At 49.8% G+C, this 27,672-nt stretch overlaps 1 protein-coding gene across 3 annotated transcripts in view; it reads right to left on the bottom strand.

Moving 5' to 3' along the window:
• Positions 1-27,672, bottom strand: part of Hspa12a (heat shock protein family A (Hsp70) member 12A) — a 154,510-nt gene that overhangs the window by 7,580 nt on the left and 119,258 nt on the right. For all 3 annotated transcript variants that reach the window (XM_052712927.1, XM_052712926.1, XM_052712928.1), the window contains 9 exons: positions 27,415-27,500; positions 25,853-25,977; positions 22,732-22,918; positions 20,659-20,763; positions 19,579-19,695; positions 8,134-8,305; positions 4,000-4,086; positions 3,393-3,497; positions 2,403-2,661 (listed from right to left, as the gene is read on the bottom strand). In XM_052712927.1, coding sequence (XP_052568887.1) covers positions 2,403-2,661; positions 3,393-3,497; positions 4,000-4,086; positions 8,134-8,305; positions 19,579-19,695; positions 20,659-20,763; positions 22,732-22,918; positions 25,853-25,977; positions 27,415-27,500 — 1,243 coding nt within the window. The remainder of the gene's footprint in view (positions 1-2,402; positions 2,662-3,392; positions 3,498-3,999; positions 4,087-8,133; positions 8,306-19,578; positions 19,696-20,658; positions 20,764-22,731; positions 22,919-25,852; positions 25,978-27,414; positions 27,501-27,672) is intronic.

The raw sequence follows: 27,672 nt of genomic DNA, 5'->3' as shown, positions 1-27,672 counted from the left end.
CTCCATGGCCTCTGCTTCAGTTCCTGCCTCCAGGCTCCTGTCCTGCTTGAGTTTCTGCGCTGACTTCCCTCAGTGATGGACTGTTACACGGAACTGTGGGTTGAAACCCTTTCCTCCCTAACTTGCTCTTGGTCATGGTATTTTATCACTGCAACAGGAACCCTAACTAAAACAAGTGGTGAGATCAGAATACATTATACAGATATATGAACATGTCACAATGAGGTTATTGCATATAATCATTACATATAATTATTCTGTGGTAATAAGCATAAATTTACAAAAACTGCCATACATTAAATAGATTTGCCCAAAATCCAAACTTAAATCCACCTGAAACTCAGTGTCAATCTACTTGGAAAAGGATAGCAAGGGGGAGAAGCACAGACCACGGAACTGTGGGCACACAGTGTGTAAAATTAAGACCATGGAAAACTCTCAGGGCACCCAGTCACCTTGACAACCAACACATGTGAAGGGTGAATCCAGGAGGGGAGTTTGTATATGTGTGGGTGTGAAAGCACCTCATGCAATGCAGCCTTCATCAGGTTGCTGATACAAACTAAAGAAAATGAGACAGAGAAATTGATAATGCTAACTGGCTTTAAAAAAGTGTGTGTGTGTGTGTGTGTGTGTGTGTGTGTGTGAGAGAGAGAGAGAGAGAGAGAGAGAGAGAGAGAGAGAGAGAGAGAATGAATGTGTGTGTGTGTGCATGTGTACTCATGCAGACGTGTGGGCACAGACATGTCACAGAATATATGAGGAGGAGGTTGAAGGACAACCTCAAATACCAGTCCCCACCGTTCACCTTGTTTGAGATGGTCGTGGTGTTTATCACAGCAATGGAAACTGCCCCCCCACTGAGTATTTCAAGCTTCCCGGCCGACAAGCTTCCAGGGGATTCTCCTGTGCCCACCTCCTCTCTTCTATGGGAATGCTGGGATCTCAGATGCATGCTTCTGAGCCTGGCTTTACGTAGGCTCTGGGACCCAAACCCTGGTCCTCACATTTGCAAGTGTTTTACTGCTGAGCCATCTCCCCAGCCCCTAACTCACTGAAGAACAATACATTTTAAGTGTGACAGTATTACTACGGTCCTATTAAAATATCTCTCCTTTAGAACTCCAGGATGACACACTTATGGATTAGATAATAATCAGAGATTTGCTTTAAAGTAATTGGGGGAGGCCCGTGTGATTTAGACTGGAAGTAGATGATAGACTTTCATTTTCCATTATAAGAAGGCCATTAAGAGGGGGTGACTATGGAAAGTGACAGGTAAGAAAATTAGACTGTAGTGCCAACCACTTTGGACATGTATATCAAAAGTAATTTTTAAAATGATCTTGTTATGTTGCCCAGGCTGGTCTTGAACTCAAGACACACATACCTCAGCCTCCATATTGCTGGGATTAAAGGCATGCGTTACCACATATGGCTCAAAAACAACTTTTAAAAAGTTATCAGAAACTTAGGGGATGTTTTTCTATTCAAAAAACTTTCAGCTTTAATCAAAATCTTCCATATGGGTTCATTTTGCAACAAACTGAGCTATAATTGCAGGCCAGAGCCGTGGAGAAGCAGGAAAACCAAATTCCCACTGAGGTTCATTCACCTAGTACACACCAAATCCTATTCTGGAAACTGCTCTAGCAACCACCTATGGTGGTTTGAATGAGAACGGCCCCCACAGACTCGTATATCTGAAGGCTTAGTCACCAGGGAGTGACACTATTTGAAAAGCATTGGTGATGTGGCCTTGTTGGAGGAAGTGTGTCACTGCAGGGTGGGATTGAGATTTCAAAAGCCCATGCTAGGCCCAGTGTCTATCTGTCTGTCTGTCTGCCTGCCTGCCTCTGTCTGTCTCCTTTCTCCTCTCTCTCAGTCAGTGGATCAGGATGTAGCTCTCAGCCAATTCTCTAGCACTATATCTACCTGCATGCTGCCAGGCTCCCTGCCATGATGATAATGGACTAAACCTCTGAACTGTAAGCAAGCCCCCAATTAAATGCTTTTATTTACAAGAGTTGCCTTGATCACGATGTCTCTTCACAGTAATAGTGACTAAGACATCACCCAAACAAAATGTCTCGTTTTTGTAAAGCTATTATTTTCTCAGGGAACCTACCAGCTAACATGTAGACCACACTTTCTGTGACCTGGATAGTATGCTAACTGACTAACTGACAGGAACTCAAGTTACTCCCACAACCACCCTTTGAGGTAAGTAGAGTTATTACTCCCATTTTCCACAGCAAAGGTTAAATTGGGGCATTGATGAATTGAGTCACTTGCTCAAGCGTACACCGAGCAATGTCCGAACGCACAGTCCACACCTGATTTCTCTGTCCCATCAACACTGTCTACTCCCAGACTCTGGAGCCCAAGGTGAGCCATCTTACTTGCTCTTCCTCAAGGCATGCTCCACGCTGTGCCCCCGGAACTTCTTGTAGTAGTCAATGAAGGAGAAGGGCAGAGTGATGTTCAGGGGATTGGTTCGATCTGGTGCTGCGGCTCTTTTGCGAGACTCAAAGGCAATCATTAGGTCGACCCAGGCAGCCGGGCGCTTGATCTTGAACTGTTCAATAAAGTCCTCTCCAAATATTTTACAGAGCAGCTTTTCAAATTCATAATCTACTCCCAGAGATCCATAGGGTCCACCTGAGAAGAGAACCAAATGGGAGCCCACAACGTTAGAAAAACCATGAGAGGCTGAAACCAAACGATGAAACCCCGGCCCTCTCTGTGTCCTCCGAAGCACACTGGGGCCCAGTCGGCACACAGACAGCAGCTAATCATGCCCACTCACTCTTCAACACCCTTAGGCTCTTACTCTGTGACTTTTTCCCCTCAGCAATCCAACAGTCTGTTTAAATCTATTTCATTATAAATAAAATCAATATAGATAACTAACTTCAAAAATCATACTCCTCCCTCTTGGAAAAACCCATAGATGAGGTCTGGAAGACCAGCTGGACTCAGGCCGGGCAGTCTGCCGATGACGTCACCTCATCTGCCGATGACGTCACCTCATCTGCCGATGACGTCACCTCATCTGCCGATGACGTCACCTCGGCAGACTTCCCCTCCCAAATGGAAAGGTATGTTCCTTATTTTGATGATCTTGATCTCGGTGTGGAAATCTGGCCTTAGGTTTCAGTCAGAGGTGATTACAAGCTACAGGCAACCTGTGGCAAAACTGCATTAACAGTGTCAAGTGGTGGCTTGCCTTTGAAAGAACACTTGGATATATTTTGCTTTCCTATTGTAAACAGATGGAAGGGCCCTCCACCACCCACAGTCCACATGCCTGTGATGCTGAGAGAAATTTAAAATGAGTGAACCAGGAATGACTGGAGGCTGGAAAGCCAACCAGCCAGGCGGTGGGTCACCTGTTGCTTTGTACAGTTCCTTAAGGTGTCCCTCCGGTAACCGTATCTGATGGACTGTCAGGTCTACGGTGCCTCCGCCACTGTCAACAACCACATACTTGTCACCTGGCAGAAAAGACAGTAATCTTGAAGATACACCACCTATCCGTCCCCCCTCAAACAAGCTGGTGAACGATAACTTGGACTCAGCTACCCACATCAACACTGCCCACAAGCACAGTGGTTTTTGTTAATTAGCAGCAGCATAGCAAGTTATTCGGTAACTAAAGAGAATGCAGTCATGCCCATCCAAGAGGGAGGGCTAAGCATGGATGAAGAAGCAGCTGAGAGGATCCAGAGGACCAAGGCATTGATGCCACACAGGATCTGTCCCCACCACAACCCATGGCATGTGCTTCAACACAAGACTCCTCCAGAAGTGGAGGGCCTTATCTTCCTTGGGAAGAGTATCTGCATCCCGGAAGGGCCATCCCTGAGCGAGTGGCCTTTAAAGCCCCTGCTACTGAGCATCTTCCCAAAGTGCAAATGGAATGAATAATAATACATTTTTGCCAGCGGTGAAAATAAATAATAACAAGTAGGGGCAAAAGACGTCCCAACACACTACCTTCCTCCAGCTCAGACCAGATCTCTCCTATGACATTCTCCACCAAGAAGGTCCGACTCTGCCGGTTACGCCGAACATGTTCCTTAGCTAGCGGCCAACAGAGAGAAAAGGACCAAGCATAAGAAAAAAGCATGAAAAGGCGACATTTGTCTGCAGCAGCTGGAGACAACAGCATGGTGGGTCCAGGGACGGGACATTTACTGACCCTTGGCCAATAGGATTAATAAACACAACATCAAAACCCAGAAAGCCAGTTCCTCCCAGGAAAGAAGCCCTCATCTTTGGCCCATGCCCAGCTGTAAAGCCTGCCCTGAGGAGATTCTTGGCTGTGGTGACTTTCTTCTGGGGAGCGGGTTAATGAAATGGGCTAGTTTCCCAGCGGCCCACAGTGCACTGGGTTAAACCATTTCACATCACGGAGCTTTGGAATGCTGGGTATATTTTGCTCATGGGAATCTCTGGGATAAAAGGATCTGGAACCCTTTCCTTCAGCTGTTGAAGACAATGTGCACTTCTGTCACATGGGGGCGCTTCAGCCACAAGGTAGCATCTAAACCTAAGGAATCCCAGCGCGGCATCACCAGGGTACCCAGGGGATGCCTCTGCCAGTGTGATGAGTGGCTGGAACGCCTTTGGGACAGACAGAGCACTAATAACCAACCATCCTGTGCTCAGCTGAGGAGGGTGAGGACGTGGGACTCAGAAATCCCAAGTTTTTTGTTTGGCAATGTGAATCCTCAGACCAGAGACCAGAGACTTTTGAGATCTAACCATTTCTAAGTTTGGAAAAGCAGAAAAATGAACCAAGAAAGGTATTGTGAAAGGGTATGCTGGAGGCGGCAGGCCACGCCAAGTGTGCTTCAGCCCTTTGGCTTCAGTTTCCTCATCACTAGGTCTAGGTTCCCCGTGGGCAGAAAAGGGACTGCTTCCCCAACGCATCCTGCGGGCCAACTGTATACCCAGAGTGATGGCCTGCACACAGTAGGTGATAACAAAGGCAGAGCACCTACTATGAGACCTGGTTCTCTGTCTCAAAATGACAACTGCAATAAATGATTTCTTAGAGCAGCCCTAGGGTGGCAGAGGAAAGCTCTCCTGCCTCGTCGTCTTCCCTCACTCCCCACCATTGTGTTCTTTAAATCCCTAAGCTACCCTTCTCCTTCTGAAATGCCCTGGAATCCCTCCTTGCTGATTATCTAGCAGCATCCTTGACCTTCTAGTCTCTTTCTGCAAGAAGCAGTGTTTGCAAAACTAACTTCTCTCAGGATTAGACCCAGCAAACGCCCAGCCGGCTCCAGGTTCTTCAGAGCCTGAGTTGGAGTGGTCAAAGGGGCCCCTCAGAGGCTCCCCAAATGTAGACTTCTCTCCCGTTCCCACGCTGGTTCCCAGTGAGCTATATTAGACTAAGGTATGGCTCAGTGGTAGAGCACATCCGTAGCATGCAAAGAGGAGGACTCCCAGGTACAGCACAGGCCAGCCAAGAAGCGAACTATGTCTTAGACCTTGTAGCAGGGACCCGGTTTGCTTTTTTTTTTTTCCTCCGAGGCAGGGTTTCTCTGTGTAGTTTTGGTGCCTGTCCTGGATCTCACTCTGTAGCCCAGGCTGGCCTCGAACTCACAGAGATCCACCTGGCTCTGCCTCCCGAGTGCTGGGATTAAAGGCGTGTGCCACCACCGCCCAGCCCCAGTTTGCTAAAACAATTTAGATGGTCACAGATGGGATTCATAAAAAAAATATCTGAGTGAAGGCGACAAAACATCTTTCCAGTTCTCAGTGAATTATCCCAGTTTTTCAGGTAGATTAAGCCCAAGATTGGAGAAAGTATCTTTTATGGATTCCATTAAAACCTATCAGGAGTAACATAATGTTCCCTGCAAACCCTGCCAGGTGGAGGCTGAATGTCTGCTAGCTCCCTCCCTCTGCAGGAGCCTCTGTCTACCAACCTGTGATCACGAGGGACCTACGGAGCATGTCAGATGTCCTGAAAAAGTGCTCCTCTGGGGTCCTACAGCATCCCACCCTGGGGAGAGCCTGTCCAACTGCAATGTGAGGCTGACCCCCAGACCCCTGCTCCTCCAAGGCATGTTGGCCACCAATGAGGACTCCAAAAACCAAAGGAAAGGCCCCTGTGAGTGTCCACAGACAGCAACAAAATCCACAAGCCACAGGACAGACATGACAGTGCAGCAATGAGGAGACGTGGCAGATTCAAGGCAAGGAAACCCCAAAACCGAACCCTGAGGAAGGATCTCATTTGAAATCAGCAGGCACCTCCCGAAAACTGGGGGCTGTTCTTATACCACACTCAAAAGCTGTGCTGAAATCAATAGACCCCCAATACGAATCTGTTTACAAACGGAGGATTAGCTTGTAAGACACGAGCTTCATCGTCCTTCCAATGAGACAACGGAGAAACTGCCTTTGTGTATTTGAAACGACAAAGCACCTGAGTTCCTTAGAGAAGAGGCTGGCCTTGGCATCCCTTGGCAAGGCCAGGATGGCCATTAATGAGGATAAGGACTAATCCAGCCCTTGGGCCTAAAGGAAAGTCTCTGTCCCCATCCTGGTAAATCAGATAAGGTGTTAATGCACAGCCCCTGGCAAGCAGAACCGGCAGCTCAGGGACAAGCATAGTTCTTGCCACCTCCTGGTAGCCACTAACAACTAACTCAAGGGATTAAAAGGAACAGGGTGTCCCCTGGGGCGGAGCTGTCCTCATGAAGATGACTGAGGAGCAACCAGAAGAAAGCTGTAGTATGTAGGGATGGAAAATGCATCTTCTCAGGGTGAGCCTGGGCCTGGGATCTTGGCAAGGGCAGACTCAGGCTTCTGAGTGTGGGGACTACGGGAAACATAGATCCTGTTAGGTCCCAAACCTAGGACAAACGGCTGAGGTGCCTATTTAACATATCAAAGGGGACCTGGCTGTCAGGTTCTCCCAGAATCTCTCCCTCAGTCTCTATCTGTTACAGGCCCCTCATGGCTGGCATACCCCTCCCCTTACCCTAAACTTCTCCAGCCCAAGGGGCTGGGCTGCTGCACTTGGTTGCCCTCTCTCTTCTCTCCCCCCTCTCTCTTCTCTTCCCCCACTCTCCACATGGCATAGGTCCGTCTGGTCAGGTCCAGACTCTGGACTCTCCCAGACGTCCCTGCCTCTGGCTGTGGTCTCCCTTTTATCCACAATAAACCTTCTCCTCCACCAAACCTAGAAGTAGTCATGTTGCTTTCAATGTTTCCTTTCTTTCTTTCTTTTTTTTTTTTTAATTCAGCTCTAAGCTTAGGTCAAGCAATCCTCACTAATGTTCTTCCTAACTTCCTCCTGGGCCTGGGTCCTTCCAGGGTCACTTGGGTGTGGACATGGGCAGAGGGTGTGTTTCTGCCCACCAGGTACTCATCTTGGAACTCTGTGGAACTCACAGCTGGGGCGTATAGCACCTCCCCACACATACTATGCTCCCCAACACATATGGTGCTCTCAGCACAAACGGTGCTCCCCGTTAGTATCCAAGCTTTCAGTGGTGCTTTGACCATGACCTCATCTCTCTAAAACCCCTGGAGCCCTGGGGAGACCCACAGAGCCTGGACCCACGGAGCACACAGTTCTGGGGACTGAGATTGTCAGTTTATGCAGGTAACTATTCAAGGGGAAAGCTCCTTATAAAATACCTAGGCTGGGTCAGGCTGAGCAAGGGCTCCTTCCCCACAGCTCAGGGTACGTCTCCTGGGTCACCACAAATCAGCCACTCTCTCAGCTAAGGCACCTGATGAGCTCCATACACCCAGAGCAGCCCAGTGAGTAAGACAGCAATAAGTCAACAATCTTAATGGGGGAATTAATAGCAGGCAAATTGGATTAGACTGACTCAGTTAAAGACAAGAAAGTCTCAGATCCTAGTAAAATGCAAGGCTAGGAATGGCTCTCAGGTCACCCTTGGGTTCTTGGAGAGATGCCCCCAAAGGGTGACCAGCCAGGGTGACCAATGCTTAGCTTATGGGGGAGTCCCTCCTAGGGGCCAGGTAGGAACACCAGGCAAAGAGGGACTTAAGACCCACCTTCCCCATGGCATATCCCGACCCTTACAGCCTGAGGTGCCTTTGGGGGAGCAGAGGGAGGGAGAGAGAGAGCAGAGGTACCCTGTGTGAACCCCGCTCCTACTGTGTCACTGGCGCTGTACCCATTGACCACCGCCTTGCTGCTGAGCTCAATCATCTGGTGCAGCCGCAGCTTCCGGCAGTAGATGGAGGCGGCCTCAGGCTCCAAGGCGATGATGAGCTGTTCCGAGTTCTCAGGGGAGGCCAGGCCCGCCTGGAAGACAGAGAGATGGAGACTAGAACCTGGGATTCATGGGCAGGCCTGCTTAGAGGACACCACACCTTGCAATGTGGTTGACACTCTCAAGGAGGGAACTGAGCAGTAAGCTTAGCTTGTTCGGGAGGGACATTCCCTCCACAGTCCTCTGCAGACTTTAATACTGGGGGTGACCAGACATTGAGCTTTTAACTGCCTCTGAGTATGCAAAGGACTCCTGGGAAATTCAGGGCATTCTGGCTATAGCGCCTCTGGCTTGTTCAGATCAGAACTGAAAAGTGCCATAGAAGAGGCCAGGAGACTATGGCGGGTGGGTAATGATGAGGTTAATACGCAAGCAGTTGGCCCCAGCACTTTGAAAAGCATCACAGAAAGAAGACAGGTGGACCCCTTCCCTGTGATAATGAGTCACACACCTTCTCAGAGGCTGTGCAGATCCTGATCTTGGTGACCCGCAGCTAGGCAAACACTTGGAGGGCTCCTGCCACTTGCCCACTGGATGTAACAAATGAGCAGTGGCTCCTGGAGGAAGCCTCCGTGGAGTCTCTTATTTCCTAGAGTGAGGGTGGGCAGTCAGCTGACGGTTGTTTTAACTAACGCCTTCATTCTTTCGACAATTTACTGTATAATACTTTTTTTTTTAAGATGGGGTTTCATGGATCCCAGGCTGACCCCAACCTTGCTGTGGAGTCAAGAGTGACCATGACTATCCAATCTTCCTGTATCTACTTCATGAGTGCTGCTCTTCCCAGGTGACACAAGTGTGTGTCACCGTATCTGCTTTATGTGATGCTAGTGACTGAAGCCAGAACCTCATACGTGTGAGACAAACAACACTCTACCGACTGAGCACACCCCAGCTTCGACATATTCTTAATATTGTAACAGTTACACCCCAGACTCCCATCTGCAGCTCCATCTGCTAATATCTGGGCTCTTCCTTGGCTGGCAAGAGGCAGAAGTGCTTTTGTTCCATGGCATGTGTGTGACCTGTCCCAGTCACCTCCCCTCTAGGCTCTGGAGGTCCCAAAGCCACCCTTCTGCAAATACACAGAGAAATGAGCGTTGGCCTGTAACCAGGTCCTTTGGTACTCCCAGAGCCCTGGGCCAGAGCAGGAGTTCTTCCTATAGACACTGCATGGTGCAATTTCTTGGCCATGAGCAGCACAAATTATTCCTGTCACCATGGTGCTGCTTTTCTGCTGTTTCCAAGGAAACTTGGGGATCTGTCTCCAAGCCACACCCACTTGGAGAAAGTTCCCCCACTCCCACCTCCACTCTACACCAGAAGTTTAGCAGATAGAAAGTCTCCTAATGCCACATAGTCACAGGAAGAGCAGCTAGGAGCTGAGGGGCTTAGGGGGTTCCATCAGTAAGCAAGGAGGAAGGAGGCTCATATTGGAATGCGGGAAACCCAGGGGACCCTCAGGGCCTTTCATGTAACTCCTTCACTAAAGGTAACATCTTAGTTACTTTTCTACTGCTGTGATAAAACATCATGACTGTCAGAGTTACAGGGTTGCTATTGCTGTGACGAAACACCATAACCAAAACAAGTTGGGGAAGAACAGGTTTAATTGGCTTACACTTCCACATCAAAATTCATCATCAAAAGAAGTCAAGACAGGAACTCAAGCAGGGCAAGAACCTGGAGGCAGGAGCTGATGCAGAGGCCATGGAGGGGTGCTGCTAGTGGTTTGATCTCCACGACTTGCTCAACATGCTTTCTTATGGAACCCAGGACCACCAGCCCAGGGGTGGCACCACCCACAATGTGCTGAGCCCTCCTATATCAATTACTAATTAAAATTACAACAACAAAAAAAACAAAAACCACCCATAGGTTTGCCTACTGAGGTATTTTCTCAATTGAGACTCCCTCTTCTCCAGTGACTCCAGCTTGTGACAAGTTGACATAAAACTAGCCACCGCAATGACCAAGGCAGCTTATATTAGAAAGAGTTTATTTCGGCTTACAATTCCAGAGAGTTAGAGTCCATGATGGGAGAGCAAAGGCGTGGTGGAAGAAGAGGGCTTACATCTTGAACCACAAACATGAAACAGAGAGGGCACATTGGGAATGACTCTAGGCTTTTTAACCTCAAAGGCCACCCACAGTAACATACTTCTTCCATCAAGGTCACACCTCCTAAACCTCCCAAACAGTGACACAACTGGGGACCAAGTGTTCAAGTGCTCAAGACTATGAGGGACATTTAACATTCAAGCCACCATAGACAGGAAGACTCCAAGGCCCCAGCAGAAAGTAACCAACTACTCTAGTTTGTCTAGGAGAGGAAGTATCCCATGGAGCATGGGGCTTGCAGAGTTAAACAGTAGTCTTACTCACAGGTATCCAACATCAGCACAGGTGAGGATTTGAGTCCCTTAGACCAGGCTCCTTAAATCACACCAACTCTCCAGCCTGGGTCTAATATTACAGGGGAGAGGCCTGGGCCTGACCTTTTGACAAAACTCCATCCTCCATTGGTTTTAGGTGCCATCTCTTCACCTGCTGGGTGGGACAGTATCAGATAATGCATTGCCCACAGTTCTCCATGGCAATCATACCCCAAATAAATGTTACTAATAACATCTGAAAGAGCTGCTACCCACCAGGCAGGAGAAGGACAGGCTCATTCTGTATTCACCATGTGCCTCTCTAATAGCAGAACCACTTCGGAAGGACTGGCTTCCAAATCCACACCTATGCTCCACACCAGTCACAGGGTACCTCTTCCCTACAGCCTCATACCCCCAGCTACGGCCAACTACACAGGCAACAATAGTGCTCATTATTCTAATCCATTGGGCAAATGGGCTGGGTTGCCTTTGGATGACATCCATCAACAGGCCACTGACTTAGGCGTGAAGGATCTTCCACTGCTCCCTGTCAAGCAATTATAAGTACCCCTGCCCAGCTACTCCTCCCCAGGTCAGACCATACATCCTTAGCACACAGACAGATGAAAGTTAAGGTACCCAGTGAAACAGGATTGGGTCAGACACATGATGTTGCCATCGGGATGGTGAATCCACTGAACCTGAGTGCTGGGGTCCCCAGAAGCAGAAATCCAAAGCAAGGCAGAGCAGAATGCCCCCGCTAACAGACCGTTTGTGTGCTAAAAATTTCTTTTCTGGGTCTCTAGCACCAAGGACTTCCTGGGAGAACAGATGCCCAAAGCCAGCTTCCCCAGCAAGGGTGAGAGGTCAGGGAACAATGTGGACTTCCTGGGACTCTGGAATTCACAGCTTCTGGGATTTATACTAGAAATGAAACCAAGGTGATGGGACCATGGTGGAGCCCAGGAACCACAAAAAAAAAAGTCAGGCAAAGACCTTTTAGACTTTAAAGCCACAAAACTATTCCCATGTCCCTCTGGGATGTCAACCTGCCAGTTGGAATTTGCAACAGCCAGAATCCCACTGGGTGTGGACCACATCCAGGAGGTACAGGGATGGGAAGGGAGAAATATCTGCACACAAGGCCTCATTTGTCCACTGACTATGGTCCTGACATCCTAAGCAGGACCTTTGACTCAGATGGAAAATCTTTTGTGTGTATGTGTGGTATATGCATGTTTATGCACGCATGTATATGTGTGTGTACCTTGTGTGTAATACACAGAGGTGAGAGGTTAATACCAGTGCCTTCCTCTATTGCCCTCCACCTCTTTTTAGAGACAGGCTCTCTCAATAAACCTGGAGCTCATCACTGCAGCTAGGCTGGCTGGTCAGGGAGCTCCAGGGACCCCACCTGCCTCCATCCTCTCCCTAGTACTGGGGCTTATATAGGCATATGCTGCCATTGTGAAGGTCTAGACTTGACTTTACAGGCTCCATCTTAGGGAAAGGGCCACCATCTCAGATCACCTGCTGTACTCAGTTCCAGGAAGGACCTCAGGAATGTGCCATGACAACTCGAATGGATGCAGAGCAGTATGCTCCTGCAGACATCCTGTCTGCGTGTGGTTTATGACTCTTGAAGATATCTAGATAATCCTGCTGAGCAGTCCAGATAATCCTGTTCAGCGGGTTGTGGTTCCCTGCCAAAAGTATAACCCAACAGTTTCAAATGTGGTTTGTGCCCAAAGTCTGGACCGATAGTTTAAAAAAATTACCTTGTCCCATATCCCTTCTGCCCAATCCCAAGTTTCCAATTCCTGGCTTGTGGTTTTTCCCTATAAAAACTCTCTACACCTGGGCTTGTGACCACATTTTCTTCCATCTGCCGTGCGGTGGCCCAGGTTGAACCTGAATAAAAGGACCCTTATGTGCTTGCATCGGAAACCGGCTCCTTGGTGGTCTCTGGGGTTTTGTGAAACAGGTACATCACCATGCCTGGCATTCACAAGGGTTCTGGGGATCCAAACTTATGTCTTCATGTTTACACAACATGTACCTTACCTACTAGCCAAATCCTCAGCCCCAGGAAATCTTTACATGGAAAATCCAGTCAAGAGCATGAGTCCTGCCTGAGATGATATGAGGGAAGTGTGCATGGGTTAGTGTGTGGCTGAGTAGGAGGGTCCTCTCCTCTGGGAAGGGGGCCTGGGCAGACGGCTGCACAGTTAAGAGCACTGGCTCCTCTTGCAGGGGACCAGAACTTGGTTCCCAGCACCCATAGCAGCCCCAGGGGATCATGTGTCCTGTTCTGGTACCCATGGGCACACACACACACATATACACATAATCAAAAATAGAGTGTTTTGTTTTTAAAATCAGACATAGGTCAGGTGTGGTGGTGCACACCTTTAATTCTAGCACTAGGGAGGTAGAGGCAGGAAGATCTCTATGAATTTGAAGCCAGCCTGGTCTACACAGGAAGTTCTAGGACATCCAGCATTACATAACAGAGAGACTCTGTCTCCAAACGACAACAACAACAACAACAAGACATACCCAGGCCGCCCCAAACAGCAGAGGCCATGTCCACATTGATGGGCTGGCTTTGATTCCACAGCAATGCCTGTGACCCATTTCCACAGGGGCCCCCACTGTATTGTGAAAAGATGCAGGGAAAGGGCAGAGGTGAAGGTGTGGATCCCACTCCAGGAAGGAGGAAGCAACACAGTGACAGTCTGGGTGGTATCAGGGGTCTGGGTGGTGTCAGGTAAGTGACTGGTGGTTGAATGAGGAATGTCCCCTGTAGACTCACGAGTTTGAAAACTTAGTCCCTGCTTGGTGACGCTGTTTGAGGAAGTTGTGGAGCCTTTGGAAGGTGGAACCCTGCTGGAGGAACTGGGACACCCGAGGCAGGTTCTGAATGTTCCAGAGCTTCAGCCTTCTTCAGTTTGCTCCCGCTGGCTGTGTTTGGAGTTGAGGATGTGCTAGCTCAGCTTCCTGGTCCTGAACCCATGCCTGTTCCTGCTGCCATGTCTCCCCACCATGATGGCTCTTATCCCTCTAGATCAGTGAACTAAAGTGATCTTTCTTCTAGAAGTTGGTTTTGGTTGTGGTATTTTATCAAAGCAACAGAAAAGTAACTAATACAGTAACCACACCCCATTTATCTGTTCCAGCCCCTGTTACATTATCCAAGAGACCAAGGAGCCTTGTTGCCACCAGTAAATTCCTGTGGAGTCATGATGAAGAACTACAGGACATGACTGGTCAAAGGAGTGGAGAAGTCAGCTGACTCTGTACAAAGACTTCTATCTTCTCAGAAGGATCCGAGAATCACTCACAGACCCCCCAAGAACAGGAGGAAACAGAAAAGATCTGCCTAGACCTCAAAATCCCAGAGAGCTTCATCTCCGGCAGGAGACCCTGTGCTCAAACACCTAGAACCACTCTCATTCCAGCTCCTTGGCTGGGAAGCCCTCAGGAGACCAGGGATTCCATCTGCCTGGGACGGGACCAGGGTTTCTCTGCCTTTGGAGCTGTACTTCAGAGTCATTATTCTTGTGTGCGCTCTTCTCTACTGGTGAGGCAGGCAAAACAGGGGACAGCTTAGTAACCTGGGACTTCACTCATTTGGGGCTGCACACACACACACACACACACACACACACACACACACACCTCTTCTAATAATGCACTTGGCAGCCTAGATCTCTCATCTCTTCTTCTCTGAACAGTGCACCTAGCAACCTATTAGCAACCGAGGACCCCAGACTGCACGGAACTACACACACACTGTTCTCTTAGCAACAGAATAAGTTTTTCCTCTTCCTAAAGATCATCAAACTTAGATTCGATACAATTGTTTATGTCTGGGAATAGAAGAGTAGGAAGGCCAAGATGGCCTGAACTGGTTTGGGGTATATGCACAATAAGGCTAACTACGTCCTCAAAGTGAGCATTTAGAGACAATCCTCTATTTACCATCTTATACCTACGTGTAATTGGGTGTGTATATGACATAAAAAACCAAATGCATTATGTGAAGAGGCATGCATTGCAGAGAAACCATTATAAAACTCAATCTGTCAATATAATAGAGAACCACACAAACTACCTCCCTAGGAATCAAACGTGTCTAACTGTTAGACCCCCCCCCATAAAAGGGGGCTCCTGGTAATAACCTGGGGCCCTGTGAATCTTTATGCACGTGACTGTCAATCTTAACAGCATATTCCTTTCTAAGCGCTTTGAGTAAAGCATTTTTGATACTTTGCAACTCCATATATACCTTTCTTTCTTGAAAGAGATGCCAAGAATTTGGAAACCAGTCCAGCCCCTGACCACCAGTAACCCTGGCACTGCTGACAAGCATTCCAGTCTGTCTCCAGCTATGTTGAGTTGGTACGGACACATCCAGCCTCTGTGGCAAGGCACTGCACCCCCTAAGGGCAACAGTAAGGCCTTCTTGCTCTGCAGCAGGTATCAGTTGCTCAGGAGGCAGCTGCTGAATGAGTGATTCAACCACTCCTCCAGCCAGCCTTCTTCTGCACTCTCCTGGCCCTGGTCTCTGCTGAGTTGAACATGAGCATTCTGTAGGAAAAGTGTGCAAGCCTGCAGCACACTACCACATTTACTCCTCCGGGCTCTAAAGCCGCCTAATAGAATCTTGAATGGTAACACCTTCCTGGAATCGTGAGATCCATGCAGGAGGTGGAGGTGACAAAGTTGCTCTCCAAGGAGCCCACGGAAACGAGTCTTTAGCCCGACCACTCAGCTCCTTGGTCCTTGCAATCTGCCAGGAAAATGTGCCAAGAAACCGCATCCACAGATGAGAAAAATGGCCAGGCCAGCGATGCGTTCTGCCGGCCTGTCAGTGAGTTCCAGCTGCCCCAGCTGGGCGTCCTGCATTTGGTTTCTCCTGATAGGATTATTTTTCACTGCAGCCTGTTCAGGCAGGGAGGCAGTTACAAGCTGTGTCTCCGTGTTAAATGAGGCCACCATACATGGGAGCATCATTAATTTAACAGGCATCACTCACCAGAGTTACATGTTTTATGCAAAACACCTCTAAAAACTGGACAACTTCCTGTCTCTGATCCCCTGAGATTCAGTAGTGCTCGCTCTCTCTCTCTCTCTCTCTCTCTCTCTCTCTCTCTCTCTCTCTCTCTCTCTCTCTCTCCCTGTGTGTCTGTCTGTCTCTCTGTCTATCTGTCTGTCTCTGTCTCTCTCTCTTTTCCAGGTCTTTCCTGAAGGCCTCAACTGTCCTTCCTGACACCGTCTTACCTCTGTCTGCTCTTCAAGGATCTGGAGCTGTCTTGAGTGAGTAAATCCTAAGAGATTGAGATTTGGCACATTCTTTTACCCAGGACTGAGGCCGGACAGGCCTAGGGAGTGTCTCCAGATGAAGCAGAACTGTGTGCAAAGCTCTGCAACCCTTGTGGGCACTGACTCAGCACAGACTCTGGACCTGGTCCAGCCTAGAGGACGCTATGCTGAGACCATTGCAGCTCTGCTCTCTCCCGGCCTCCTTCTCTCCCTCTGGCAGGTGAATGTACCATAAACTTGTACTCAGAAAGCCTCTTCAAAGCCTAAAGGGGGGCCTCCATGCTTCCAACCGAAGCAGAATGGCATGCTCAGTTGTCTTACCATTCTGGTGGCACACTAGTTGTGCTTCATTCTGAAGCCACTCTTGGAGGGTTATTGGCAGACAGCTACCACCACGTAGGAGGAAGCAAATACCCACCTGATGCACCTTTCGTGGAGATGGATATGCTGAGAACATCCTCAGAAGACACTGGGCTAAGAAGTCGGGTTTCGCTCATGTGCTATATTAACCAGGGCTCTCCAGAGAAACAATACAAGCTGGATACTGAGACACACAGCAAGAGACTTCTTATAGGGATTTGGCTCACGATTACAAAGCCTGATGAGTCCCAAGATCTCCAGCTGGAGACCCAGGAGATGTAGCTGAGAAGCTCCTGTCCAAAGAACACAGGCTCCAGAAGACCTGATGTTTCTGTCTGAATCCAAAGGGAAGAAAAGAAAAAGAAAAAGAAAAAGCCCCAGCTCCAGGGCAGGCGGGAGGGATTTCTTCCCTGTCTGGGAAGGGTCATATCTTTGGCCTCTTCAGCCTTCAATCCACTAGAGGAGGCCCATCCATGTTACATGAGTATCCACTTTACTCTGGACAGTTAAATGACGACATTCAAAACACCCTCACAGGAATGCCAAGAATATTATTTAGCCAAACATCTGGGCAAACTCTGGCCCAGTCAAGATGACCAACAAAAATTTACCTTTACAGGATTGGACCTTTCTCATGCCGTATTAAAACAGCAGTGGGGTGCAGCCGAGGGCTGTTCTCCCATTCTTCCTGGAACTCTTCCTTAAGACACCATAGAGCAACCATGCTTCACGCACACGCATCCTCTAACTTCCAAACTATCAGCCACTGGGCCCCATGAGCAACCTGAGGACAGGGAGCCTGACTCAGCTGGGTTGCTGCATCCAGTGCCTTCCAAAGCCTGCCACACAGAGGCCCCGATGCAAAGGCCTCATGGGGAAAGAGTAAAGGAGCAGAGACTCGCTGAATGAGGTGGCCATCTTTAAACCCACCTGGTCATGGGAACTGAATGTAAACATCAAAGCAGAACTACAAAAGGTCAAAGCATAAGCTGCAAAAACACTACAGAAGAAAGGTTGCCCTGCCCTGGAAGGCAGTCCCTATGTCCTGCACGCCTCTCAGCAACCATGCAACGTCTGTCCCAGTCTTCCTGACTCAGCCTTCCAAGTACTGAGATTACAGGGATGAGCCACCATGCCAGACTTGTAGGGTCATTTTTATCCACCAAAGCCAAGAATATTGTGCCTGTGTCCTCCACTGTCTGATTTTCTCCTCAGACTCCACAGGGTGCGGCCCCACCCCTTGTCCCATCCCCTCAGAGACTCTGTCCTTAGGGAGAGCCAGTCCAGGGCTGCACAGCCTAGCGACCTGACCAGCTACCACACTTCCTTCTTTTTCCAGTCTAAAAATAAGATCTGACCCCTTTACAGGTCACACATTTATTGCTGAAGTCTTCCTGTGGGCTGGGGAATGTGAGCTGAGGCCATGAATCTTGCCATGAATATCCTTCCTGGGAACAGCTCAGGGCACAGTGCAATGTGTGCAAATGACCTTGTCCTGATGGCCCACCTCTGGACATTCCCTGAAGGCTGAGGCTGTGATGCCCAGGGCTTCTGTGAACAAGAGCTAAGACGTATCTACCCTCCTTCTCTTCCTAATGAAACTACCTCTGGAACTTCCACCCTCTTCCTTCATCCCTATGAAAGCAGATCTATTTTTGGCAGATCCATACACAGAGTCAGATTCTCACACTGCATGAAGGAAGGGGAGAGCAGAGGAAACAGTCCCGGAAAGGGGACGGTGAGGGGAGGGATAATCCGCCCTTGACCTGGTACAAGCTGAGCTCTGCAAGCTGCCACGGGTAAAGCCCTGAGCACTGAGCAGAGCCTATGGCGCTTGAGTTCCTGGGACCACTTCACCGTCTGCTGGGGCTTGGGGTGATTCTGTGACCCTTTCTTTTGGAGGGAAAGGCTCATAAACATGGCTACTAACTTGATGTCAGAATTGTGCCTCCTGGGAAAGGTGGGCGCGATGCCCCTTGAGAGGTGTGATGAGGACAAAGAGACATCTATTGCATCAATGTGCCTGCCCTGCTGGGACTGAGATTAAAGACCGAAAACTGACTCTCAAGGCACAGCATTGACCCAGGCTCAACAAAAGCCAGCTCTGTGCTGGGGACAGGAAGAGCAGTTTGGCGTGGCTTGCTGTACCTATCATGGAAGACTGCTGGGCACAAGTTGCCTGACTGTGACAGTAGGAAGCCACCTGTATTGGTTACTTTTCTCAGTGCGACCACAAAACACCTAACAAAGGCAATTCCAGCATGGCAGCGCTTATTTGGGCCCACAGCTTGAGAGTACAGTCTGCCACGGCAGGGAAGCCATGGGGGCAGGAGCGTGAAGCAGCTGGTCACATGGCACATTGGGCAAGCAGGGAGGTGAATGTTGGTGCTGAGCTCCCTTCCTCCAGCGTATTCAGTCTAGGACTCCTGCCCCTGAGGTGACGCCATCTGCCGTTAAGGTGGATCTTCACCCCACAATTATTGCCAGAAATTCCCACACAGACATGCCTGAAGTTTTGCCCCCTGGATGATTCCAGATCCCATCAAGTTGTCAATCAATATCAATTGTCACAAAGACCATGAGTGTTTATGGTGTGGGTGGACCCTTCATAGCTGGTCACCAAATACAGGAGAGTCTTACCTCTGAGGCTGACCATGGAACCACGCTACTGCTCTCCCGGGAGCCTGCCAGCACTCAGGGTGTTAGCCCTCACCCTTCCCGAGAGCCCACATACTACTGTGTGGCTCTGACAGGCAAACGTTATGAAAGACAATTCAATTCCCCAGCTGCAGATGGCCATTTTCAGCCTCCTGGCCGAGCTGAAATGCCTGGGCCCAGGCCAACATCCTTGTCTCTATTCCTTTCTTACACAAATATTCTTGTTTCCAAGGCTTTTCCTGAAGTTTTTCACTTTCCTTCATCTACAGGAAATGTCTCTGAACCTCAGTTTGAAATCCAACCCCAGAGAATTTACAGTGGAAACATGACCCAGACACATAAATCCAGGAAGAGAGAGAGAGAGAGAGAGAGAGAGAGAGAGAGAGAGAGAGAGAGAGAGAGAGAGATCCCTGTTAGACTGACCCAGGAAGCTGAGGCATAGGAAGGCTCTTTGTCCCATGCCCTTTCCCATACTCCTTAGGAAGCTAGTGAATGCTGGGAGATACCTGAGCACAGTCACCACTGTGGGCATCCCAGTTCCCTTTCCTCTATGCCCCAACCTCCATCCCAATGTCCCTCACCTGGTAGGCAGCTTCTCTCATGAACTGCTTGGCTGGCTGCTTCCAGATGGCAGGCACTGTGATGACCCATCTGACATCAGAGTTCTCAAAGTCCGACCCCGCCTGGTCACTCAGCTCCTAATGTCAAGAAGAGTAAATGTAACAGGTGGGGAGATGCTACTGGTCCCCTGGGACACACCTCCTGTGGCTTTGCTGAACAGTCAGGATTTTAACAGCACTCCAGGCCGGGCGGTGGTGGCGCACGCCTTTAATCCCAGCACTCGGGAGGCAGAGCCAGGCGGATCTCTGTGAGTTCGAGGCCAGCCTGGGCTACCAAGTGAGTCCCAGGAAAGGCGCAAAACTACACAGAGAAACCCTGTCTCGAAAAACCAAAAAAAAAAAAAAAAATGCCATTAACAGCACTCCAGAGGAGTCTGTGCCTGGCCCCCCACACATAGCAGTGTGCGGGCAGGGTGCTCCAGGCTCTCTCATTTATCTCATCATCCACGTCCTTTAGGGGACTGTCCTCATTCCTATATCCCAAGCTCCCTGAAAACTGCTGCCTCTATGGATTTACCTGTCATGAACATTTCATACAAATGGAATCATATGATGTGGCTTTTATATATTGTTTCTTTTATTTTACAAGATGTGTTTAAAGTTTATCCATACTGTAACATGTATCAGTATTTCACTCCTTTGTTGTGGCTGAATGACATTCCAATGAAGAGACATATCACATTTGGTTATTCATCAGTTGATGGACATTTGAGTTGTTCCCACTTTTTAGGTATTATGAATAATACTGCTATGAACATTCATGGAACAGTTTTATGTGCACATGTTTTCATTCCCCTTGGGTGTGTGCCGAGGAGTGGAACTGCTGGGGGATGTCTGTGTTTATCTTTTTTTGGGAACTTCCAAATTTGTTTCAAAATGCTAAGCCACTTCACCTTCCAGCCAGCAGTGCTGCAGAACACTTTCCACTGTTCTGATCCCAGAGCCTACCTCTCCTCCCTGCAGGCGGTACCTCTGCCTAGCTGGTGGGTACAGCAGCCCCAGATGGCCTAACACACCCGGGGCTGACTGTCACATCCTCACCTTCAGCGCCTGCTCCTTGAAGTACTGCAGGGCGTATGTGAAGATTTCCAGGGCTTTGACTTTCTTGCCATTTGCTGCTGTCAGGTCCGTGTCCATAGTGAGGTCCTGGGGGGAGAAAGACAGGTGCCAGCGGAGAGGGTGAAGGAGAACCGTGCCTTTGATGGGGGAACTGCTGTTTGGAGATTAGCGGAATCTACTTCCCTATATTTAGAGAGGCAGGTGCACCCCAAAGGCACCTGACAGTAATGCCCTCTTACTGTAGAAGAGTTCTGGCTGTTCTCTCCAGGCCCCACCTCATGGCACCCCCTTCCTTCCCTTCCCCTCTCTCTCTCTCTCTCCCTTTGTTGGATCCTCAGGAGCAGGCATCTCTGGCCAATAGCAGGTCCCGGGAAGAACAAGTGGGTAGCAGGTGCCGAGCCCAGTGAAATTTACATGCGACTTCCAGACACCAGTCACCCTCGGGAGCCCTGTGATAGCAGCTTAAATCATGCCACTTCCCAGCCAAGCAGGATGCTAACACACACGAATCTCTCCTTCCCCGGTGAGCTGCCAGCCAAGCCCCTGAAATAGAAGAGCTCCTATTTTAAGGCCGGTTCTGTCTAATCTGCTGAAAGTGTGGCTCTGTCAGAAGCCAATGCAGCTGTCGTACATAGTCCCCGGGTAGAGGACACTGTGCAGAGGCCAGATGGTGGGTGGAAAGAGGTCATCAGAAAAATGATGAGCAGGTCTCCAGGGGGAGAGAATGGGTGGAGCGTGGAAGGAAGCCCCTGGACTAACCTGCTTATTAGTGTCAGGAACAAGTTGATCAGTAGACATCAGACTGATGCAGGCTACATAATTGCCTTTGTTTTAGGTAGGGCCACAAGTTACTACTGGATCCTTGTAGAACCTTTGTGTGTATTCTAAACCATCTCCTCATGCTCACTGCCCCCAGCCAGCACCCGCTTCTCCTCGTGTCCAGCAAAGCCTCCCTGTTTCTAGACTCTCAGGCTCAGGGAGGCGGCTGAGTCCCATGAAGCTACGGTTCACCCTGTGTATCCACTGCCCAATCCTGACAACCAGCATGGAGTCCCACCCAGAGAAAAGGGGTGAGTCCTTTCCAGTCCAAGCTAATCCACGGCCCAGAAATGCAGCCTCATGTGAGCCTAGAGCCTCGGGAGGCTAAGTGCCGGCGGTGGCTTTCCCGCCACCTCTGCGCTGCCATCTGCAAATGCTAATGGAAGCCATTGGACTAGCACGTTCCTTCCTCTGGAGCATCATGTATTTCTACCACTTTGATCCTTATATTCTCCTGGTGAGCAAGATGCTTTGACTGTCTGCATTCTAAAAAGGAAGTATAACGAAGTACAGCAAGGTCACATGGCTTGGACTAAGTGTCTTGGAGGAACCAAGAGTGAAACTGAAACCCAAGGTATGTGGCTCAGAGTCCGTGGTCTTCATCTAGCTCCCACCTTTCCCATGAAGCTCTGGGGCAGGGATGTCTGCTGGACCCGGGCATCTCACAGAACATTGGCTTGCTCAGGGTTTCAGAAGAGAGGCCATTGCTCTGGCATTCAGGCCTCTAATGACTGCTCCACTTGTACTTGGCTTCTTGCTCCACACACAGACAGTGGCCTGGCCAATGTTACTGGTTGTTACTTCCAAACCAACCAGTTAATAGCCACAAACCTGACCCACCTTCCCTACTTGGGCCTTCAGACACAAGTTGGTCTCAGTGGATAGAGGGTCTCCTGACCTCTCCAAATCCCCTTGGGCAGCAAGGTGGCAATACCCTATACCTATGTCACAGCTGGGATCTTCTTAGGCTTGTCTGTTTTCTAAACAAAACAAACAGCTAAATACCTCCAACCACTGCTCCAACCCCCCCCCTGCCCTCTCCTCCCCACCCCACCCCACCCCACACACACCAGGAAGAACTGTCAGTCCACAAATGGATGTGAGGAGCCATGTACTCCAGGCTGTTTCCAAGAGCCAGTCAGATGGGCATTAATTTCTGTTTGGGAGAACCTGGAGGACTCCAGTGGAACATCCTTCACACTGAGGTCCCTTGCTCTCCTAGAAAAGCCAGCTCACCCCTGTGGTGTGGAGTTTCATCTTGAACTTCTCCAAGTATAGCCACTGCTTGGCCTCGTTGGGGTCCAGGTCATGGTAGAAGTCCCTGGCAGCGTACCCAAAGCTGTGGAACTTCCTCTCTGGTGTCAGCAAGATGGTGGTGGGGGTCTTTTGGTTGGAAACGCCAGGGTCACCTCCCTCCCATCTCCTGTCACCAAGGGAAAGCAGAAGTTACAGGTCTTTGAAAACCCCAGTCCAGTCAGCACAGTGGAGCTGAGTACCTACTATGTGTATGTCTGTCACTGATGTGAGTGCTCGGACACAGGTATGCAATGGGGCGGGGGTGGGGTCCGCTCAACCCCAGAGACATTTCCAAGGACACAGTGTGGGGAGGACAGGCTGCTCATGTGTCTTCTCTCTTTGGGGTCCCTGGCTTCTGGAAGGTCCCTGGCTGCCAAGAGCTGTGCCCTTCCCTGCCAAGCTTAGACCTGGGAGCAGCCTCAGGTGGAGACTCAGTGCCAGACACTGGCCCAGTCCAGCAGGGTAGGGAGCAGCTGCGGCCCAGGCTGAGTTCCAACCTGTTCTCGTGCGTATCACTACAGTCAGCATGAGGAGACCGTCACAGGGCAGATGGGTGCCTCCCTCCTGAGGGACTTCCACTCGGATGGATCTGGCATTATCCCTGGCCAGCTTCCCAGTCAGGGAGCATGTTCTCCCTCAGGCTAAGTGTCCTAGATGACTGGATAGGGACATGGGGTGACTTTTAGGCTAGGTAGCTCTGTTCTCTGCTTTCTGCAGGTGGACACCCCATGAGCTTCTTCCACTCAATCTTTTATTCTTTCATGCCCATAAATTTTATATATTTATCCCCTCACCACTGCATGTGCACATGTATGTGCATGTGCACATGTGTGTGCGTGTGCGTGCACATACACGTGTACTGCATGTAGAAGGGTCCTCACAGAGGCCAGAAGAGGGCATCTGATCCCCTGAAGCTGGAGTTATAGGCAGTTGTGAGCCACCCGATGTGGGTGCAGGGAACTGAACTTTGGTCCCCTGGAAGCAACTCTTAAACTGCTGAGCCATCTCTCCAGCCCCTCTTCATCCCTATTCAAATGCAGTCTTTCTCACCCATGCCTTTATCAGGCAGAATCCGGTCATGTCAACATGTTCAGAGTGACAAAAAACTCAAGCAGAGGCAACCTCCCTACACAGTCTCCGAAGCAACTAGGCTGACATCTCCATCCAAAGAGACTCTGCCATGTGTCACCTCTCGCTGCCGACCACCCTGAGGAACAGCACTTCTTAGAACAACTTCAGGGAAGCTGACAGACAGGTTTGTGCTCTTTCTCACTGGGGTTTTCCATCTCTAGGGACATCTGTCTGGCTGCTGGAGGTGGAATCTAGGGTCCATAGACCTCCAAGGGCCATGTGACATCAGGGTTCAAGAGCCAATCTGAGCTAGTGAGATGACTCAGCAGGCAAAGGTGCTTGCCACCAAGCCGGATGACCTAAGTTCCATCCCTGCCTGGGACTCATGAGGTAGACACAGGAAACTGACTCCTGCGCAGTGTCCTCTGACCTCTGCGCCCTCCCTGCGGCAGAGGATCACTTTGGCATGTGCGTTCCCCCAACCTTCACATAATTAATGAATAAAAATAGTTCTTTATGTTTTTAAGAACAAAACTGGCTTTCCATTATTCATTGTGTGTGTGTGTGTGTGTGTGTGTGTGTGTGTGTGTGTGTGTGTGTGTGTGTATGCGCGAGCGCATGCGTGTGCATGGGGCGCCCAGGCATAGGCTAGAGGTAAACACTGATATTTTCCTTAATTGCTCCCCGCCTTATTTTTTGAGACAGGGTCTTACTGAACAAGACGCTCACCGATCAGACTACACAGGCTGGCCAGTGAGTTCCAGGGATTGGCCTGTCTCCACACCTCACCACTGTCCCCAGCTTTTACATGGTGGCTGGGGACCTGAACTCATGTCCTCACACTTGCTCACAAGCTCTTTACCCACTGAGCCACCTCCCCAGACCCTGGAACCTCTTGGTGGCAACAGCCTCAGGCCGAAACACCTCTGGTTTTCAAGAGAATGTAAGGCTTCATGAGGCGCGTTTGACATTTGATGTTGCAGAATGATATCATCCTTTACAAACCTCACAATACAGAGTTGGAAAAGTATCCAAAACAGGAAAATCCAAACAAAAACCAACCAACCAAACAAACAAAACCCAAAACAACTCTTAATGTTTTAAGTGAGGCTATGCTTTTGTGCTGGGCCACATTCATAGCTCTCCTGAGCCAAGTGTGGCCACATGCAGCCTGCTGCAGGATGGACACCTGGTAAACAGGCTTGCTTTGAGTCAGTTTTACAACGACTTTAGACAGATAGCTGAAGTCTCACTCTAGGAGTGATGGCTGAATCCCACAATTAATCCTGTTACAGGCAACACAGAACCAATCCCAGTGCATCCTAAATCACACCCTAGTTGGAAAAACAGTCACAAAACCTGAGCTCCCGAAGCTTTCTGTGGATGTTTGGGGACTGGAGGAGCTGACGATGAACCCCAGGGATGGTGGTGTGAGGGCCAGGCTGCAGTAGGCATTGAAGATGCCCCAGGGTACTTCAGCTTTCGGGTCACCAGGCTAAGGTCCACCTTTGCTTGCTTTCCCAGTTGTCTGGTGTTTTCTGTACATGGAAGAGCTGGCACCTTCCTGCTTACATTTTCATGTATGCTGATTTACATGTAGAGAATCTCATTAAATTTGCACTACCGTCATCCCTATCTCAAAGGTGAGGACACGGGGTGAATCGCCTGAGGTTACACAGCAAGGGCTGAGGTGGCCCTTGGATCACCCCTATCACAGACACCAAACAGGGCACCTCTTGGCTGCGCTCACCCAGGCCAAACCCTGGAATCCCGTTGGCTGGGGTTCAATCATACTGTATAGCCCCTCCCAAAACTATGTAAGAATTAAACTAGTGAGCTGACAGGTGGGAACCTGTAGTCTTGATGTTAGAAAGCAGCACAGGGAGTCTGGACCTGAACCCATGTTCTTCCTAAGCACCAGTGACTGCCTCCAAGTTTACACAGGTGAGGTGACCAGGCTACACGATGCCCCTCCCCCAGCAGCACTCACCTCATCACGTGGATACATTCTGGCTCCTTGGTAAAGCTGTAGGCATAGCCACTGGATGTGGTCCCGAAGTCGATGGCCACCACCACAAGGAACGTCTGCTGCTCTGAGACAGGGTCAGCATCATTCTGCAAATGCATAGCAAGGCATGGGTGGGTCAGCGCCAGGCAGGAAGAAGCCTCTACCCTGTCCAGTTTGACCTTCACTATAGGTAGACTACCCCAGCTCAAGCAGACCAGCCTCAGGTCCCACTTGAGTGGCTCCAAGAGAGATGAAGACACCCCAAACTGGGGTGCGGGTCAACTGTCTCAGAGCACCACCTACAGACGCTCTCAGCTGTGCACACGGGGCTAACTATGGAAGTGCTACCATGGGGCAGAAGCCCGGTAGAAGCTCCTGGTGTGGACACAATGTCCCCACTGTCGCTGTCCCCAACTCCCTCTGCAGAACCCCTGCCACCACTCAGAGCACTCGCCAGTGCCTACTCCATCTTCACAGTGTTTTCTTTACCTGGACAGGTGCATGCATGGTGACTCTGTCCAATCCCACATACCCATCATATGACCTCAGGGCCCAGGCCTCATGTGCACAGTTGTTCCTCATCTGTGAGTCCATTTGAACAGCCCACCTCAGGTATCTCAGCTTTCTTTTTTTTAACTAAAGCAATGTAGACTTTCCTTTCCTTTTTTTCTATTTTAATTCCCAAAGAACACCAAATTATAAACCTGGCAAATTTTGGACTGGGCTGCTCTGGCTACATTGGGGCTGAGAACACTACCACTGGCCTCCCTTCTCACTCTCCCCAAGTGCCCTTCCAAGGAGCAAAGGGTACAAAGTCTGAATCTCAGGGGACCAGGCCCACAGGTTACTATTTCCTCCAGTGTACTCAGCATGTGGTCCAGGACTAAGGGAGTTTCCCAGATGCAGGACTGAGACTCCTGAGTGTAAGCCTTTCACAGTGAGAGGGCTCTGGGACAAACAAAAAAGGCAGCAACCCCCTAGGGAGCGGTGGCTCCCATGTGTTCCTCATTAGAGCCTTTGTGGATCTGAACAGCGAGTCCAAAGCTAGGCTTCTGTGGGCTGCCCCTGCCATCCATCCATCCTTGTATGGGACTGGGGAGGGCAAGAGCCCATCCCCTAAGACCAGTGGCTGCTCAGATCTCTCCAAGGAAAATGGAGAAAGAAGCAATTCCCTAGCCGCTCATTCTTGTTCACAGAGAGAACCTCTGTGGACAAAGTCACAACATTTCGCTGACTCGTCCCCAAGACATGGTGCTTCCTTACAAGAAGTTGCCTTGTCATTTCTAGGCTCTGGTCTCTCAAGAGCTGATCCCTCTGTCTGCTCACATTATTGTCCAGGCTGGTGTCTCTGCAGACATCAGCCACACCTCAGAAAGCCTTTCCAGGCCCAGGGTATGGAACAGGTTTGGCAGAGTACACACGCGACCACCACCTCAGTGTGCACTCAGCAAAGGGATGTGAAGGGCTGCCTAGCAGCCTGCAATGGGAGAGAGAAAACAAAGGCAGTCAGTGCATGCACATGCTCACATACACATATTTCTTACCAAGATATGGGAAGGGGACAGAGGTGTTATTCCTGTGTCCCCGAGACTCCGGGCTGGAGAGGAATATGCAGATGTGGGAGCCGTTTCTAAAAGCAAAGGCAAAAATTAGATTCTTAAAAGTGACGTGGACCCATCTAGGGAGCAGAAAAAGATGCCTATGTGGCTTTTCTCTTCACACAGGGGTTCTTGCAAGTCTGGTACCATGCTGAGCAGAGCTAATTCCCAGCCAGGAAGGCAGGATGTCCCTGCCCAGGCCAG

The sequence above is a fragment of the Peromyscus californicus genome, unplaced genomic scaffold, assembly GCF_007827085.1.
Source record: "Peromyscus californicus insignis strain IS unplaced genomic scaffold, ASM782708v3 Scaffold_4__1_contigs__length_199733344, whole genome shotgun sequence".
NCBI classification, from domain to species: Eukaryota; Metazoa; Chordata; class Mammalia; order Rodentia; family Cricetidae; genus Peromyscus; species Peromyscus californicus.
This window is presented reverse-complemented; position numbering and strand designations above follow the sequence as displayed.